This window comes from Megalobrama amblycephala, linkage group LG18 (assembly GCF_018812025.1).
Source record: "Megalobrama amblycephala isolate DHTTF-2021 linkage group LG18, ASM1881202v1, whole genome shotgun sequence".
Taxonomy (NCBI): Eukaryota; Metazoa; Chordata; class Actinopteri; order Cypriniformes; family Xenocyprididae; genus Megalobrama; species Megalobrama amblycephala.
In genome coordinates this window covers 1,082,943-1,100,551 of record NC_063061.1, presented here as the reverse complement: position 1 = coordinate 1,100,551, position 17,609 = coordinate 1,082,943, and the positions used below count along the sequence as shown (strand labels likewise).

Genomic DNA, 17,609 nt, shown 5'->3' with positions numbered 1-17,609 from the left:
AACTGGTTCACAGTGATAGACCTTAAGGAAGCGTACTTCCATGTCTCGATTCTACCTCGACTCAGACCATTTCTTCGGTTTTATTTTGAGGGTCAGGCATATCAGTACAAGGACCTCCGTTTCAAGCTTTCCCTGTCATCTTGCTTCTTCACGAAAGTCACAGAGGCTGCCCTTGCCCCATATTGACAACTGGCTAATCCTAATGCTTACATTCAGCCCTTGGACAGACCTTGCATTTTTATGGGCTGAGGTTCCCCTAGAACAAGTGTCCAGGTACGTTGTTGTCACAACAGTTACCTCCAAGTCAGGCTGGGGTGCTATATGCAATGTGTGCACATCCTTGGGCTCTTGGATGGGCCCTTGACTGCCTGGCACATCAATTGAGTCAAGTTGCTGGCAGTATTGCTGCCCCTCCGGAGGTTTAGGCTGTTGATCCAAGGTAAGCATGTATTGGTCTGGACGGACAACACAGTGACTATAACCCGTCAGGGCAGTTGCTCATGTCGCAACTCGCCCACCATCACCACTGGAGTCAGCTACAACTAAAATCACTGTGAGCCACTCATATTCCAAGCAAACTCAACTGCGCAGTGGACATGCTGTTACGAGGTGTTGTCTCAAAGAGAGTGGAGACTCCACCCCCAGGTGGTCCAGCTGATCTTGACTCGATTCAGCAATGCACAGGTAGACCTGTTTGCTTCCCAAGAATCCTCCCACTATTCCACTCCATGTCTGGCCCTTGGATGGAATGCTGAAGACTTAAGTGGGCTATCACCAGCGGTAGAGCCCCCTCTACAAGGCGGGCCTATGCCCTGAAGTAGAGTCTGTTTGCTAACTGGTGTGCTTGCTGAGGGAAGATCGACAGAGATGCATAGTTGGGTCAGGCCTTTACTTCTTGCAGGAGAGGCTGAAGGGTCAGCTGTTCCCTTACACCTTTAAAGTGTATGTGGCTGCCTTAGCAAATTTTAGATCAGTAGGGAAGCATGACTTGATCATCAGGTTCCTTAGAGGCGCCAGGAGGTTGAATCCTCCAAGGCCATGCCTTATTACCTCATGATATCCCTCTGTAGTCTTGCTGGTCCTACAGAGAGCCCCCTTTGAGCCAGTAGAGTCAGTTGAGCAGGATGCCCTGTCACTGAAGATGGCACTCCAGACTGTGCTTGACTCCGTCGAGAGGATTAGGGACCTACAGGCATTGCAATGTGCCTTGAGATCGGGCCAGCATACTCTCACATGATCAAGAGACCCCGGTCGGGCTATGTGCCCAAAGTTCCCACTACCCCTTTTAGGGACCAAGTGGGGATCTTGCAAGTGCTGGCAAGAAACATGGCCGACCCAGCCTTATCATTGCTGTGTTCAGTACACTCCCTGCACATTTATCCAGACCACATGCAGAGCTTCAGAAGCTCAAGCAGCTCTTTGTCTTTTGTTCTCTGCAGAAGAAGAAGGCTGACATCAAACAGAGGATGGCACACTGGATCGTGGATGCTATAGCCCTGGCATATCAAGCACAAGGTGTGTCATGCCTCTTTGGAGTACGAGCACGCTCCTTGAGGAGTGTTGTGTCGTCCTGAGGTGCGTTTCCCAAAGCGAACTATGGTCGTAAGTTCCGTCATTACCAATAGAGTTCAATGGGACTTACGACCATAGTTCACCAACGATGCTTTCGGGAAACGCACCCCTGGGCATTAGCCAATGGCATCTCGCTAACAGACATTTGCAGAGCCACGGGCTGGGTGACACCTATGATTTTACAATCTCTGTGTAGTGCCAGTTTCGTCCTGTGTGTTGTCAGATATGAGCAGGTAAAACTGCAGACAACTGGCCGGGTGTACCCCTTGCACAGAGCACATTTCCCCTCCCTGACGTGATAACAGTCCTACCGCAGGGACTTCTTCCTACATGTGGTACTTCCCCGGGAGGGAAGTCCATGTGATATGGTCTCCATAGTGTGTTTTCTCCCTCCTGGGAGGAAGAGTGCTTCCTCAGTGATCTGGTCTGCAACAGCTGTAGTTTTTTTTTTCTTGAAAAAAAAAAAACAAACAAAATAAATAAAAAACGAAGAACAGAAAAGGTCAAAAGGAAATCCAGCTGAAGTGACCTACTCCCATTGTAAGTAGTTCCCTTTCAATGGTACAGATGACCACATGGCTTACGTGGGGCGCTGGGTAGGGTACATTGTCACGAGTGCACCTGTTACCAGCACACAGTGGTTTGCTGCATTGCCAGGACTTCGTAACTCAGTTTAGCGGTTGTGGCGATTTCCATTGGGGACTCTAGTGTCATCACATCAACACCAGGTCGAAGTAACTAACAGATAGGGAATGATGGGATGTAGACATTGAAGTACCTGCTGAAATGTCAGGGAAATACTGTTGACCAAATCTCATTCCCTCCATCAGGGAATGGAGGTTACAACAGTAACCAAGACATTCCTAAGTTTGATCATGACCACTCAGTTTTGCAGCCAATTCTTTTTTACCTTGAATCTAAATGCCATCTGACAAATGACGTCATGACAATACTGATTAGCTGAGTAAACAAGAACATATACAGTGCCAGACCATTCACTATCAATTATCTGAGCAGTGATATATCTGATTCCATCATTTTACACACATATTTGTGAATGCCTGTAAACAGAGAAAGACTGTTCGCAGCCAAAACGTGTAGTTAAGAAATCTACCAGATAACTGAGCTAACTGGACCATGCAAAACAACCAAACTAGACTATGCAAAACAAACTTTGATCCCCTTTGGATGGAACACAAGTAAAAGTGCCATGTTTTATTTATATGCACAAGCAAAAATTTTATTTATTTTTTTGCAATAATGATGCATTTCCATCTATTACTCAAACAAATCTATTGTATGGTTTCACAAGAACAAAGGGCCAAATTTACTAAACAGGACAAATTAGCATTACACTGCAATCACATAAAAGCGCCAATGGGAGTGGAAAGTTCTGCGGGTCATCTACTGACCATTTGCAAATTAAAGAACAAACACAGCCAGCTCATTTCCAATATGAGCAAAGCAATCTATCAAGAGCAGCACAAATTAGCGTAGGGTCGCAAACTAACGGAACCAATGATAATCAGGTGTGGGTGATCTACTAACAACTCAGGCACAGCAAATTAAAAATAATGTAGCTTGGCAAACAACACGTTTGGATAACGTCTTCATCTGGCATTCCAAATAAATGTTTACGAGTGGAGAAAATTTTCTCCCTTCTACCACTTGCTCTCTGTTCTCTGCGGTGCTTCCTCTTAGCAGCAACTATCACAGCCATGTCAGCGGCAAAATGAGTTAAGCTGTTAGTAAATCTGGCTCATAGACTATAACATAACATATAATTATTTTTTGAACTTTCCAAAATACCATAATATATATATATATATATATATATATATATATATATATATATATATATATATATATATATATACTTTCAGTGTATGGAACAACAACTTCAAAATATCATAAGAAACACAATAACGTGAGTGAGAAAATTATGACAGAATTTTCATTTTCTTCTTATTTTTTTCAATAAACTAATCTTTTAATGACATTTATCTCCATTCGTGTAAAAGCTTCTTTTTTTTTTCTTTTATTAGAAAACTGAAATGACTTTACCTTTTCTGGCACCACACTTTTCCCATCCCAGGCGTAACCCCTCTTTGTGAAGTAGTTAACCGTGGCAAACTCTATGAGAGCCGAGAAGACAAAGGCGTAACAAACAGCAATGAACCAGTCCATGGCTGTGGCATAGGCCACCTTGGGGAGAGAGTTTCTCGCGCTGATACTTAGGGTAGTCATGGTAAGGACAGTGGTCACTCCTGCAAGGAGAAAGCATATGGAAAGCGCCTGCATTAAGCAAGTACATGTCAGGGTTTTATCAGTCTGCTAGAAAACAAAATAGTGTTTAAATGCTATTAGATTGATTGCCGGATTTGTTTGCTAGGTTAATACCTTCTTTAAAAGAGATTTAGATTTTTGTTTGAAGCAGAGTAGTAAGCAAATTCAATATCTACTTTGAGAATTGTATATGCACTTTGCTTTCTAAATTATGATATAATCTGTTCTTATTACTTTTGGATGGAATTCTGCTTACAACATCTCTACATATTTATGTTAATTTCTTTAGTATTTTCTGTACAATGATCCACAAAGACTGCCATATTTCATATTTTGATTTATTTTCACACCAGTCTATTATTGTGATATCTATTACAAGATTGTGATATGCTCTTCTGATATATATTTCAGATTTACACATCCCTAAATAGAACATAAAAAAATGGTCACTTTACATGTCTGTATTTATTTATTTATAGTAAAATCAAGAATCTGTGATGTGTTCATTCTCTTGAACATTTATTTAACTGACAAAAGTACAATGAAAAAATGTCCAATGTTTTCACTGGCCAAATAAAACTGCTTTACAACATTAATTAATCTTAGTTTGTCACTTTATAAATTTACCTTTCCTAAACATTCAATGTTCATACCAGTCTGATATGGATACACTTAACTAGAGTCAAATACCGCCTTGCTTTAGTAGGAAATACTTCTTAGGAAACTTATGTAACCCTGTTTCACTGATCAGGGAATGAGACACAGCATAACTGTTATACTCTGTTACTGCAATGATTTCCTTTGTAGAAATATAGGGAGTGATGGTGGAGATGCATCCTTTTGAGGCACTGGTGACACAGCACCTCAGATGGTGTTTCTAGCATCATTAAACAGTAATTTGGCATTACTGTATACAGACTTCAGACATTTTTCACACCTGGAGGTCACACTGGTTTCCATTGTGTCATTATCTGAAAACAATAGCTTCCTGTTTGTTGGATATAGCTTGATACATATTCTTAAACAAACACGTTTTTTTTTTTTTTTTCTCTCAAATAAGAATATTTTAAAACAAAATACTTCTCTTTTTTATAGAAAATAATAATGAACGATTATGCCAAACTACATTTTTTTTATATGTTTTTTTTATTATTTTTTATTATTTAAATACCTTTTAATGGATGGCTCAACCAATCAATGGCAATCAAAGTTAGTGTAAATAGTTTTTGTCAACAAAATAGGCTATTTTTTTTAAATAGGTCATTTTTCAATCAAAAGTGCATTTGTAGAAAACAAGTTCACAAAACTGAAAAAAACAAATGTAGTTTTGCAAGGCTGCTGTAAAGCTAACCAGCAAGAACTAAGGCATAGACAGCTCTCAGATGCAACTTTTTATTTCTTTTGGTCTAACATGCAAACACTTGGGAATTCGGAGTGCCCAGTCAGGAGACTTAATACAAGGGTAGCCCAACAAGCTGACAGAGGAACAAAATATTTTCTCTCTGATATGTATTGTATAATACATTACACAGACACACAGAATCCTCCTGGCACAGTTTAAAACTTTGAATACTGTTGTGCTCACTCCCATATTAAGGATTTATGCTTTTGCAGTTTGCAGGCTTCTTCTAAAAGAACTAATAATCAATGCATGCAACCTTTTAATAAAGTGTTGAAAACCATTGAGAAAAATTAGGGACTTATTGACTTACTGACTACAAAAAAAACTGACTATAACGTTATTATAAATAAAGTAAACTTTTTCAAGACCAAATAAGAAATGGAAAGATGTTGATTTTTTCATGCAAAATTAGAGCAAGAACCCCAAACCCTGTTCCATCTGTTTAAACTGGCCGACCATATGACCACTGAATGACTTTGGTGCAATTGTATTTTGTGTAACATGTATGAATTAAATTATGAGTAATGTGGGATCGGTGCTATTTCTGTGTGCTGTACATGGGTGCAAGCTATTAATGGCTTTCAAAAAGAGATAGAGACAGTATCGAATCTAACAATGGTGGGGACATGTCCCACCCACCCCACATGCAAATGAAACCTAAGTACTCTACTAAAGAACTTTTTCCCCCTTTTATTTACCATTTAGTATTATTGTTAAAAAATAATAATTATTTGGAGTTTTAAATAATTTTGCCATTGCTACATATACAGATACAACAGTACTTCCCTGTATACCCGTAATAATTATTCTTGTCAGCTTGTACTTTCCATAATGCTGCCTTCTAAGATACATTGTCTTGGCCAAATCTAATCTAAGGCAGCATCACAGGTATACTTCGCTGAGACGGAAATCCCAGAACTCACTGTAATGAGCTAAATAATGATGGATGAGGTCTTGGCAACATGCTAACATCAGACTCTTTGGAATCAATTGTAAGTTGAGTTTTTTGTGTTTTTTTATGTCTCATGAGGAACACTGTTTTTGTAGTGCAAGGAGCTGCTGCCTGGGTAGATTATTCCAAATCAATAATTAATGAGATTCAATTTCATGTAGGATGCCGATTTAGAAAGTAGCTACCTAGACAGTAAAACAGCTCACTAGATTTGAAGATTTGAAGATTTTGGGAAAAAAGATGTTGAAGAGTTGGAGACTGCTGTAGAGTGGTGCTAACATTGAATGGTTAACTTGAACAATTTGGACACTCACCAAACACAGTCCTGGCAGGGACAGATTCCCTGTTTAGCCAGAAGGACACCTGGGACAGGATCACGGTCATGATACATGGCAAATACGTCTGGATGACAAAGTAACCAATCTTCCTTTTGAGATGGAAATGTGTTTTCATGACAACATACTCTCCTGAAAGTGTAGAGAAAGAGATTGAAGTGAGAAAGTTTTGAAAGAAGTACTATAAACATTAATTAGTGTGTATATTAGGACAGTCAATTTAACATGTTAATGTACCATGGTTTATTATAAAGAAATGAACATGAAATTAATGCAATTAATCATGGCCCCTGATCCATACATAAATGCATAATAAGGGATTTCCCTAACCTCTGAATAAATCGAGCTTGAAGAGATACTTTCATGTTTGAGTCTTCAAGTCTAATCAAATTGCACCAGTGGTTCTCAATTAGGGGGCTTTCCAAGATGACTTACAATTGTGAATTTATGTCATTTTTAGACTAACAGACTGACAAACTCAACTGTAAGATGGAAATCTGTGGACTGCAGCCCACCAATAGACTTATGTTTAATTATATGAAAAAGAAAGAGGGGGAAAAAACTAACAAAACAATCTATTTACATCAAAAGCAATTCTATGACTATTCAATGATTTACTCATCTTCTAAAACAATATATTTAAAATGGACAGTTAATGAAGATTTCATGTAGTTCCCTTTTGAGTCAACATTGCGTTATAATGTTCCGTGTGAGCCGGTGTCTGAAGCATGTGTCCAAACACGCCAATGTGATTGGTTGAATGTAGAGTGGCATGTCACAGAGTCCATAAACAGATGCCAGAAATGAGCGTTGACAGCTTCTTTGTCTTCAGAAGCTGTTTGTTTATTGAATGCATGTATGCAATCCTCTATTGTGTTGTGTGTCTGTGAAATTCATCTGGACTCATGCCAGTTCTGCTACCACTGAGGCAGCATGGCAACTCCGGTCATGGGGATCGCAGGTTGAGTTGGTAGAGACAGAGTTTGAGACACGCTCTCCACTGACTCAGAGGACCACATTTTTTTTTTTTATCTCGAAGCTGTGAATTCTTCAGACCAAAACGAGTAACTCATGCTTTCTACATCTGATCCTGAGGGACTGGATATGAGCGTTGAGAGCTTTTTTGTCTTCAGAAGCCGTATGTTTAATGAATGCGTGTCTGCAATCCTCCATTGTGTTGGGTGTCTATGAAATCATCAGGACTCACACCGGTTCTGCTGCCACTGAGGCAGCATGGCATCTCCAGTCATGGGGATCACAGGTTGAGTTGGCAGAGGACCACATTTTTTATCTTGAAGCTTATTCTGCAAATTCTTCAGACCAAAACGAGGAACTTGTGCTTTCTGCATCTGATCCTGCACCGAAAAGACCAGTTCTATTGAAAAAGAAATCCTGTCAGACTTCACGGCAGCATGGCAACTTCTGCCCGATGCCTCTTAATGGGTTCTGAATACTGTAACAAAGGTTACAGGATTCAGTTGTCCATCTCATTTCCAAGGAGTAATGGTAATGAAAGTATGCCAGGAAGGAGACAAAGAATGCTTCAAATAAGAACTGTGCTCTGGCAAAAGGTGCCATAGAACATGTAGCCCTCCTAGAAGGAGACATAGTTTTAGATCTACTGGGCCTGAACCATACTTTTCAGACATACAGGTTCAAGATGTTAACCGTGAAACTAAAAGTGCCACAAATTCAATGGGTAATGGGTTTGTGACTATAGATTTAAAGGATGCATATTTTCACAGATCTTGCCAGAACACAGGATGTTTCTCAGGTTTGCATTCGGGGGTGAAGCTTACCAAAATTGAGCGCTCTCTTTCGGCCTTGCTCTGTTCCCACGCATGTTCACCAAGTGCATGAATGCTGCTCTGGCACCGCTGAGACTCCAGGACATTCATGCATTCAATTATATAGATGACTGGTTGATGTTAGCCCAGTTGGAAGAGCTAGCAGCACAACATCAAGAACTTGCGTTTAGGGCTCAGGCTGAACCTCAAGAAGAGTGTGCTTTCCCCCAAAAAGAGATCCACTTTTCTAGGTAAAGTGTGGGATTCGACCACAATGCAGGCACATTTGCCCCCTGCACGTGTAGATTCAATCCTTACTATGAGAGACTTCAAGCTAAGCCAGGAGATCTTTCACAATGCACACCACTCTCACAGGCTGGGGTGCAGTTCTCGATGGCTGACCAGCCGTGGCCTTTGGCAGAGGGGGGGGGGGGTGTCTCAGTTCTTGCACTGTGCCAGTCAGCTGTGGCCTATCTGCCGGTCACTAGTGTCATCCTGGTACCTACTATTGGTCCTATGAGCCTTATGAGAGGCCCCATTTGAGGCCTTGGGAGGCTTTCGGGGATGAAGCTTACCAAAATTGAGCGCTTCCTTTCAGTCTAGCTCTGTTCCCATGCATGTTCACCAAGTGCATGGATGCTGCTCTGGCACTGCTGCGACTCTTGGGAATCCATGTATTCAATTATATCGATGACTCGTTGATATTAGCCCAGTTGAAAGAGCTAGAAGCAGAACATCGAGAACTTTTGCTTGCTCATATGAAGTGTTTGGGGCTTAGGATGAACCTCAAGAAGAGTGTGCTTTCTCCAAAACAGAGATCATTTGAGGCCTTGGAATCAGTCCCAGACAAAATGATGACTTTCAAAATAGCCTTATTGTTAGCTTTGACACAATTCTGGAGAGCAGGAGACCTGCAGGCCCTTTCAGTAGCCTCCTCCTGCTTAGACTTTGCTCCAGGTGATATCAGAGCTATACTACACCCTAGATCAGACTATATTCCAAAAGTTCCTTCTATGGCTGGTCAGTCAGTTGTCTTGCAGGCTTTCTTCCCTCCACCTCATGAGACGCAAAAGCAAGAAAATCTGCATCTGTTATGTCTGGTCCGTGCTTTGAGGATCTATGACCACCGCTCAGGCCAGTGGCATAGATCCTCTCTGCTTCTGGTCTCTTTTGGTGGTCACAATAGAAAAAAATAAAGTCACCAAGCTATGCATCTTGCATTACATCACTGATGCTATCACCATCTCCGACAAGATATGACTTCACCTGTAGGGGTCACTCCACTAGGAGTAAAGCCTCTTCCAAGGCCTTTGCTGAGGGTGCATCACTTCATGATGTATGTGCTGCAGCAGGCTGTTTGTCTCCACAAACATTCATCAGGTTTTACAGTTTGGATTCAACCCCAGGTTCTTGAGTCCTTCAGGGTTGATCCAAGTCCAAGTCAGTGCTCAACAAAGGCTGTGCTTACAGCCTTTTGTGCAGGCTCTTTGTGCCCACCCAGGGCATGGTGGAGTTGGTATTCAACTTCCCATAGCGTCAGTGCCAAGATGCAGCATCAAGTTCCACACGAAAGGGAACGTCTCAGGTTAAGTATTTAACCCGGTTCAAGACAGGTGAAAAAGATAGGTAACCATGAAAAGAAACTAGCAACTAGGGCAAAGGAAACAAGAGCAAAACAGGGGAAACAAGGAAATACAAACTCAAGTCCATGAAACACTAATTCATTTTCCCATGCATTTGCTCATGTGCAAAACTATTCCTAGTTTATATTAGAACAACATTCAGGAGATGTTTATGATTTAGAATGTATATGAATCTGATCTTAGTAGGATGTTTATCAAATGGTCTGTATGCAAATATGGTTCCTAAAATAGAGGATGATTTTTCCAGATAATGCTACTTTTCACAATCCAGTATTGTGCTTACTGAAAAGCAAAATAGAATTGCCATCTGAAGAATTTAGCAGGACATAAAATAGAGGAAAAGTCTGAACTGGCCAGTAAAAAAGGGAACAGAATAATAATAATAATATCTACTAGAAAAATTATGGGCATGATACTTTGGGGTAAAGTTGCTCAAATATAACCACAGTATAAAAACGTAATACTATTTAGCTCAATTTAATGGTAGAAAAACGCACCAGTGCTGGATTGCACCACACCCGAGTCGACAGTCTGTCCCATCAAGTCATACTGGTTGAGGCGGGAGCCATCGTCAGCCACAACCACAGATTGTGCTGCCCCTCGTGTCCATACATACACCACTTCAGCCTTTGTGTAGGCATCTGGTGCAAACAAACAAAACACAAAACAAACTGTTTAGAGTGAAGAAGTCACTTGTCAGCTGTCAGTGCTTCCTGGGGTCATATACTGCAGTGGATTCTCAAGCACAGTAGAGACGCAGCAGACACTGAAATATTTAGAGCCTTGTGGCTTTGAGTCTCAAGCTTGTTTTTTATTCATGTGTCTTTTCTTCCTCATTCTTCCTCTGGCACAGACACATCTGTTCTTTCTTTTCAAGGATTAGTTGGGTCAGGGTAGAGTTTGCTAAATCTGTCCAGCTGGTTGTGTGAACTCAGGTATGTGAGGTGCTATGTCAGAGATGATCTCTACACTCTGTGGACCTAATAGAAAGTCCCGTTTGCTCACAGCTACTAAGTTTAGCTACTGAACTTTCTACAGAAAAAAAAAAAAAGAAGTAAAACAGCACAGCACTTACAGCTGCCGAATTTGAGAGGGCAAGCATGGGCATCCATTGGGAAGTCCTCTAAGTGCATCGGACATTCAGCTCTGACTGTAAGCCTGAGAGACAAGAGAGAAGGTGGGATACAATATTTATTTAATAACCAGTAACAACATCCCTTTTCAAAACTGATAGAAATACAGTTGGTATTATTTCTATGTAACTTATTAAGCAATGTGAAGTGATGCATTGATATGGAATTCACCTTATATGCAGTCACTGATTATTCAAATATAAGCATTACCACAATGTTATTTAATATGCACACCTTTTTGTTGTTGTTTTAATATATATTTAATTTATATTTTTAAATATAAACAAATATTTATATAATATTTATATATATTTATATATACAGACAAAACACCAATATTAAAAGGAAAAGGTCGTTCTTGCTAAACAGATGAAAAACAAGTAGCAGCTTCACCTCATGGTGTAAAGCAGAGTTCCTTCCTCTGTGATCCGTAGAAGTTTGTTAGGCATGGTCATATTATGGGCGACTGACTTCTTGCCATTGTGGAAAAATGTGTCAGGGGTCCAGATTTTGCTAGCCATGAGATTGTTGAGACGGAGCACTGCCATTGGACCTTTGAATTTCAGCCTCTCATCCTTCCAGCTCTGCCTGAAGAACACATCTATGGTGTACTCCTACAGGACAACATATTGTCAGTTTAATTTTTATAATATTTTCAAATGTAGCTTAAATGTTTATGTAGATTAGTTTCAGTAAAGAATTTGTTAGTTAGAGTATATTTTCTTTAAAAAATGTTACATTCAATTATAGTTCACAGCCACCAGGTAAGCTCAGAATGTGACAAAACAAGCTTTTTCTTCATTTATCCTCAAATACTTTTTTAGGATTCTAATTGATACTTGTAGAGTAATTGTTGTGAAGTAATTTCAGTAAAACCGCAGTTACAGGAGGAGCCATGAGCTTTCTGAAGCATTGGTGGCTATAATTAACAGCATAAATCATTCTAACTTCTGATTTTCATAGCTGTGAGCATTTTTTTTTTCTTTTCATTTTCATTTTCAAATGATCATCCATTATGACAATGAGTGTTGGATAAGTTACTCTAAAAAAGTAATTAATAACTAGCTACTCTGTCTAAAAAGTATTGCATTACTACTTTGACCAGTTGAACAAGGATAGACACCTCTTTTAATGAGGTGAAGGTTACATTAAAAACATACATTTTAACATTAGATGTTAAATTCTGATGTAAAATCCACTATTGCTTATAGAATAGTTCTATAGTCTTTACAGTATTTAATGCAGTTACATCAGAAATAACTGTAAATACTTTGTAATGCATTACACCCAACACTGACACTGATACAGCCAGTTATTCAGGGGTAAACTTACATAACTGGATGAATGAAATGTAAAAAAAAAAAAAAAAACTTTATGAAATAGACCATATTTACAGTTGCTTTATGAAGAAACTTATGTTTGACAGGAGAAATGTGATTTGATCAAGTTAATATCTGACACTGTACTGTATGTCTGCAGGATATTTCATTATGCAAAATATATTATGTAGAATAAACAAAAAACAAAAAAATCAGTATGTCCATAATGTCACATTTTGTTTGATTTTAGTTTGAGTTGTATTCTGAGTTGGTTTTCCACCATTTCCTGTTCTGTTTTCTGCATTTGCTGCTATGGTTGTTCATTGTTTGATTAAGTTGCCTTTATTTTTCCTCCCTTTGATGATCCTTTGTTAGCCTCCTGTTTCTAGTGTTCTTTGTCTGATCTCATCTGTATTTTGTTGTTCTGTTTGCCATGTTTTTGTATTCTGAGAATCTGAGAAGTGTTATTTTGGGTTTGTTTTCATTAAAAATCAACTTCTTGCAATTAGATTCAGCCTCTACTCATCCTTACTGCAACCCTAGCGTGACAGACGATCAGACCGAATGAATGGATCTAGCAGGAGTTCAGATCCTCCTCCTCTCCTAGAGGGATCTTTCCCTCACAGAGGTTTTTAGATCTGCTCCATCTCGTTCACTACGATGACGACATCCTCTGCGTGAAATTTTGGAATGCCCCTCTCCTTATGGAGGGCCATCACTGGGCAGCCGCACTTTACTCCGCTGATTCAGACCTACCTGGAGACAGCCATCAAGAGATGTTCCAGGCGTTTGTCGATTGAATGCTTTTAGAGTGTGGATCCCCCTACACCAGGGGTGCCCAACCCTGTTCCCGGAGATCTACCTATCTGCAAAGTTTAGCTCCAACCGTGATAAAACACACCAGAATCAGCTAATTAAGATCTCCAGAAGCACTTGATAATTACAGACAGGTGTGTTCAGCTGGAGCTGAACTCTGCAGGTAGGTGGATCTCCAGGAACAGGGTTGGGCACACCTGCCCTACACCATCGTGAGAGTGAGGAGGATCATTCTTCGCCAGTACCCGCAGTTGACTCAGTGCACACTGCACCAGTAGCCGCACCCCCAACGGAGCACGAGCCAGAGCCTGCCATGACAACAGAGCCAAATCACAGAGGGGATGTAAAGCTAGACCCCATTGCAGAACCAGTACCTAAGAGAGCCAAGTCTGACCAGGTGTGTGAGCCAGCAATCCTTCTCTTAATGATGTTAAACCCTGAGGCCACGATTGTCTCTGAGCTCAAGCTTTTTTTGAAGTCTCTTTCATTGTCCAGTTTCAAGTCTCCTTCGTCATTACGTTCCAAGTCTCCGTCCTCCAGTTCCAAGTATCCTTTGTCACTGATGCTGCTGCCCAGCACTAAGTTTGTTTCGTCATCCAGCACCAAGCCTGTGTCATTGTTGATGCTCCCACCCAGCCTCCCAGTCCCACCTCCTCTGCCTATGCTATATAGTTCTTTGGCCCTGTCTCTGCTAGCTACTTTCAGCCCTTTGTTTTCCAGTTCCAAACTTCTTTAGACGTCCAGTTTAAAGACTCCTTCATCATCCAGGTCCAATTCTCCTTTGTCGTCCAGTTCCAAGTCTCCTTCTTCACTGATGCTGCTGCCCAGCACCAAGTCTGTTTCGTCTACTAGCACCAAGTCTGTTTAGTCGCCTGGCACCAAGTCTGTTTCATCACTCAGCACTAAGTCTGTTTTGTCGCCCAGCACTGAGTCTGTGTCATTTTTTTATGCTCCCACTCAGTCTCCCTTTCCCACCTCCTCTGCCTCTGCCATCTAGCCCCATCTACACTTCAGACCTTTGTCTCCTTCTCTACAGGTTCCACCTTGCAATTTGGAAGGACTCTGGACTCTACCTCGCCCTGTCAACCAATCAGCTCCACATTGGCTCCATGCTCCATGCTGGCTACACCATGGCTCCTCCCTCCTTCGGTTCCTTTACTCTAAACATCATTTAGTGACAGTAATTTGTTAATTTGTGTAAGACGTTATGAAAATGACACTGGCATAGCCTTTATCATAGTGCAGAATACTATAAAATAATATATTTTCTGCCTCATTTTGTGGTGAGAAGCCACATGTGATCACACAAGGTTATTTAAAACACTAGACTAATGTTATAAAGTGAGTTTGGAGCAAAAAAAAACGTGTTTTTAATGTCATAAATTGTCATCTTTGATGCTGTGCTAAGCTAACATGCCAGCTAGCCCTTATGCACCTCTTACCAGGAGCTATTATGTTTTATGACTAATTTTGAAAAGTAAAGACCATTGGAATGTCTCTTTTTTATTATTATTTTTTTTTTTAGAAGGGCATTTGATACAATTCAAAGAAGGTAAAGTGACAAGTTTGATTAAAGAAATGAGGGATTAAAACAGCATGAATAGAAAGTTATCAGTAAATATAATAAAGACAAAATAATAACAATCAGAGCCATATCCCATCTGGTGGGGTAAACGTGTGCAGGGAGACTGAAACTGAATGAGGCAGTTTGCACCACAAAACAACAGAGATAATAGACTGAATGAATGCTTAGAACATGTGAATAAACATCAGTTAGCATATTAAAGTCTTCTCTAAATAAATTAAAATGGCAAGGCATGGTCTTAACAAATATTTAGTTTTAGAGTCATCATCTTCAGATTTGAAATAAAACATGATCAGGACTGTGGCTTTGGTCTAACAGGTTAATGTATATACAGTAGCCTCAAAAATACATTTCACCATGTAAATGATTCCTCAGATCAATGGAAACACAGAAAATGTGTGACATTTAAAGAAAAAAATAAATAAAAAGGTTTTACCATGTCATGGTCTGAGACTGGCCCAATACTCGTCACGAAAATGTCAGTCTTGACTTCGGTTACACGCTCTGTTGAAGCAAGAAATTAGGAGTTTGAGTGTCAATCAGTGTTGGCCATTAGTTTAAACAACCCTTTAATCCAGAGGTTCAACCTGTCTGTCTTTGATCTAATCGGGGTTCAGCAAACTCTCCAAATTACATGGGTTCTACAGTATCTCTCTCTGGGAACATGCTTCCAATAATTCCTGGGATATTTTGGTCCAGTTTTTCTTTTCTTTTTTTTCTATTCTTTACTTTTCACAAAAGCATTCAAATTTAAAATCACATCAAGTAAACCTCACAATAATGTTCTGCATAAATAGTTTGGTGTTGTTTATACAGAAATGAACCTTACTTTCTTGCCTCCAAGAAAAACACAGTGTCTATGTGTCATGGAATGATGAGTGACGTTGATGGAAGATGTTAGTCAACATCACACAGGTAATGTGAGTAAGGTCAAACAAAAATGAAAAATTATAGTGTGAAGAGTTTCTTGCCAACTCAATGAATTAGTCAGTTCTGTTCAAAGCTAATTTGTCTCAAGTGATAAATGATATATAAACCATGTTCACTTGATGTGCATTTGCCTGGCAAGCTTGTTTAGAACAAAACTGCTCTTCACCACCACTTTCATGACATTTTTGACAAGGAATGTTTCTGCATTCAATATCTAATGTCTTTAATCTGTTTTCACACGTTGTACATTTTCAAACCTCTTAGTACAAATATCCAAGCTGATCACAGCTACACAGCTAGTCATTCTTTTAAAACCTGATTCCATGCTTTCATTACAGTTATACATATTTTTGGTTCACATAATCATTGTTTCAAACCAATATTATTGTAATATGCAATGAGAACATTTGATTTAATCACCACAACACAACAGTATGATCTTCTTTCAATTTAATACCTTTAACAATCAGTTCATTCAATTGCAAACAATGCAAGATACATGTTTCAAATGACCTTGTTTGTGAATTAAGACATTCATTTAATAAGTGTTATGACTGACATAAAATCTATAATGTTTGTTAAATTATCTATCTAGTGTGTTATCAAAAGGTTTGGTGACACTTTACAATAAGTATACAGTAACAAAGCACATATAAATAATTTGGAAAGAACTTGTTTATAGTTAATTGATAGTTTTTAATTGTAGTCTCTACATTGCTTTTATAATAACAGCCTATATTAAAATAGTGAGTTCTTCATTGATTGTCACTGTAATTAACAAAATATTATTGTTTAATTAGCTCATATGTATAGAGTTCATCATGTATTTTAAATCCCTTTTTTAATCCTACAACTTGTTAATCATTCTTATCTGATGTACAGTTATATTTTACACCTGTAGTAAAGGATTTGCTGATGATTATTAAGAGTACATAGTCCTTACTTTAGATTAGATCATGCAAACTAAATTTCCATTAATTAAGTGCTTTATCTTTATTAGACATTAAATATAAATTGACATTTAAATGGACTATATATATATATATATATATATATATATATATATATATATATATATATATATATATATATATATATATATAAAATTGTATAGATATTTTGAGCTGCTGCTCCTTCTCATATCTCTAAACCTATGTTATTCAGTAAATGCAAGCGTTTGTATGTCTGTAATGTTGCTCAATACGTAAATACTGTATATTTTCGTGTCTATGCAAATGTACGAAAATATGTGTGTGTGGTAGAACCACAATTTGCGTAAATACATACAAATACTCATGAAATAATGCTGTTAAAATACATTGGTTAAGGTTGGGGTTAGTGTTAGGATACAAAGGATAAAAAAACAAATGATAAAAAAAAAAATGTTCTAACTCTTTGCATATGAGCTAATTAAACAATATTTATTTGTAAATTACAGTTAAAATGAATGAAGAACTCACTATTTTTACATAGCCTATAATTTAAACTAATTTATACTAATGGTTTGCCAGTTATTTGAAAGGACTTTATTATTGCATACTTCTTATAAAATATTACCAAACGGGGTATGAACAAATGAAAGGGGGTTTGAACAAATGCCTGCTCACTGTGCTGTGAAATTAACCAAGCGAGCTAGGCTGTAGCCAAAGGCTACCATACAGCGCATTGAGTTTCCAAGAGCTTAGGTCCGTTGTCCACTGCTCAATATTCTCCCTTCCCTACTTACCTGTATAACTGTCCAGGGCGCTGAGCTAGCTAGGGAGGCCGCAGCTTCACTGCGTCCGCCAGCAGCTCCCAACTGGAAGAGGGCAGAGTAAAATACTGCTACTCCGATCATAACAATACCTCA

General features: G+C 39.0%; 1 protein-coding gene across 8 annotated transcripts in view; it reads right to left on the bottom strand.

Moving 5' to 3' along the window:
• Positions 1-17,609, bottom strand: part of gabra1 (gamma-aminobutyric acid type A receptor subunit alpha1) — a 33,139-nt gene that overhangs the window by 5,108 nt on the left and 10,422 nt on the right. For all 8 annotated transcript variants that reach the window (XM_048166505.1, XM_048166502.1, XM_048166498.1 and 5 more), the window contains exons 4-9: positions 15,267-15,334; positions 11,504-11,724; positions 11,053-11,135; positions 10,475-10,618; positions 6,527-6,679; positions 3,637-3,839 (exon numbers count right to left, since the gene is read on the bottom strand). In XM_048166505.1, the coding sequence (XP_048022462.1) occupies positions 3,637-3,839; positions 6,527-6,679; positions 10,475-10,618; positions 11,053-11,135; positions 11,504-11,724; positions 15,267-15,334 (872 nt within the window). The remainder of the gene's footprint in view (positions 1-3,636; positions 3,840-6,526; positions 6,680-10,474; positions 10,619-11,052; positions 11,136-11,503; positions 11,725-15,266; positions 15,335-17,609) is intronic.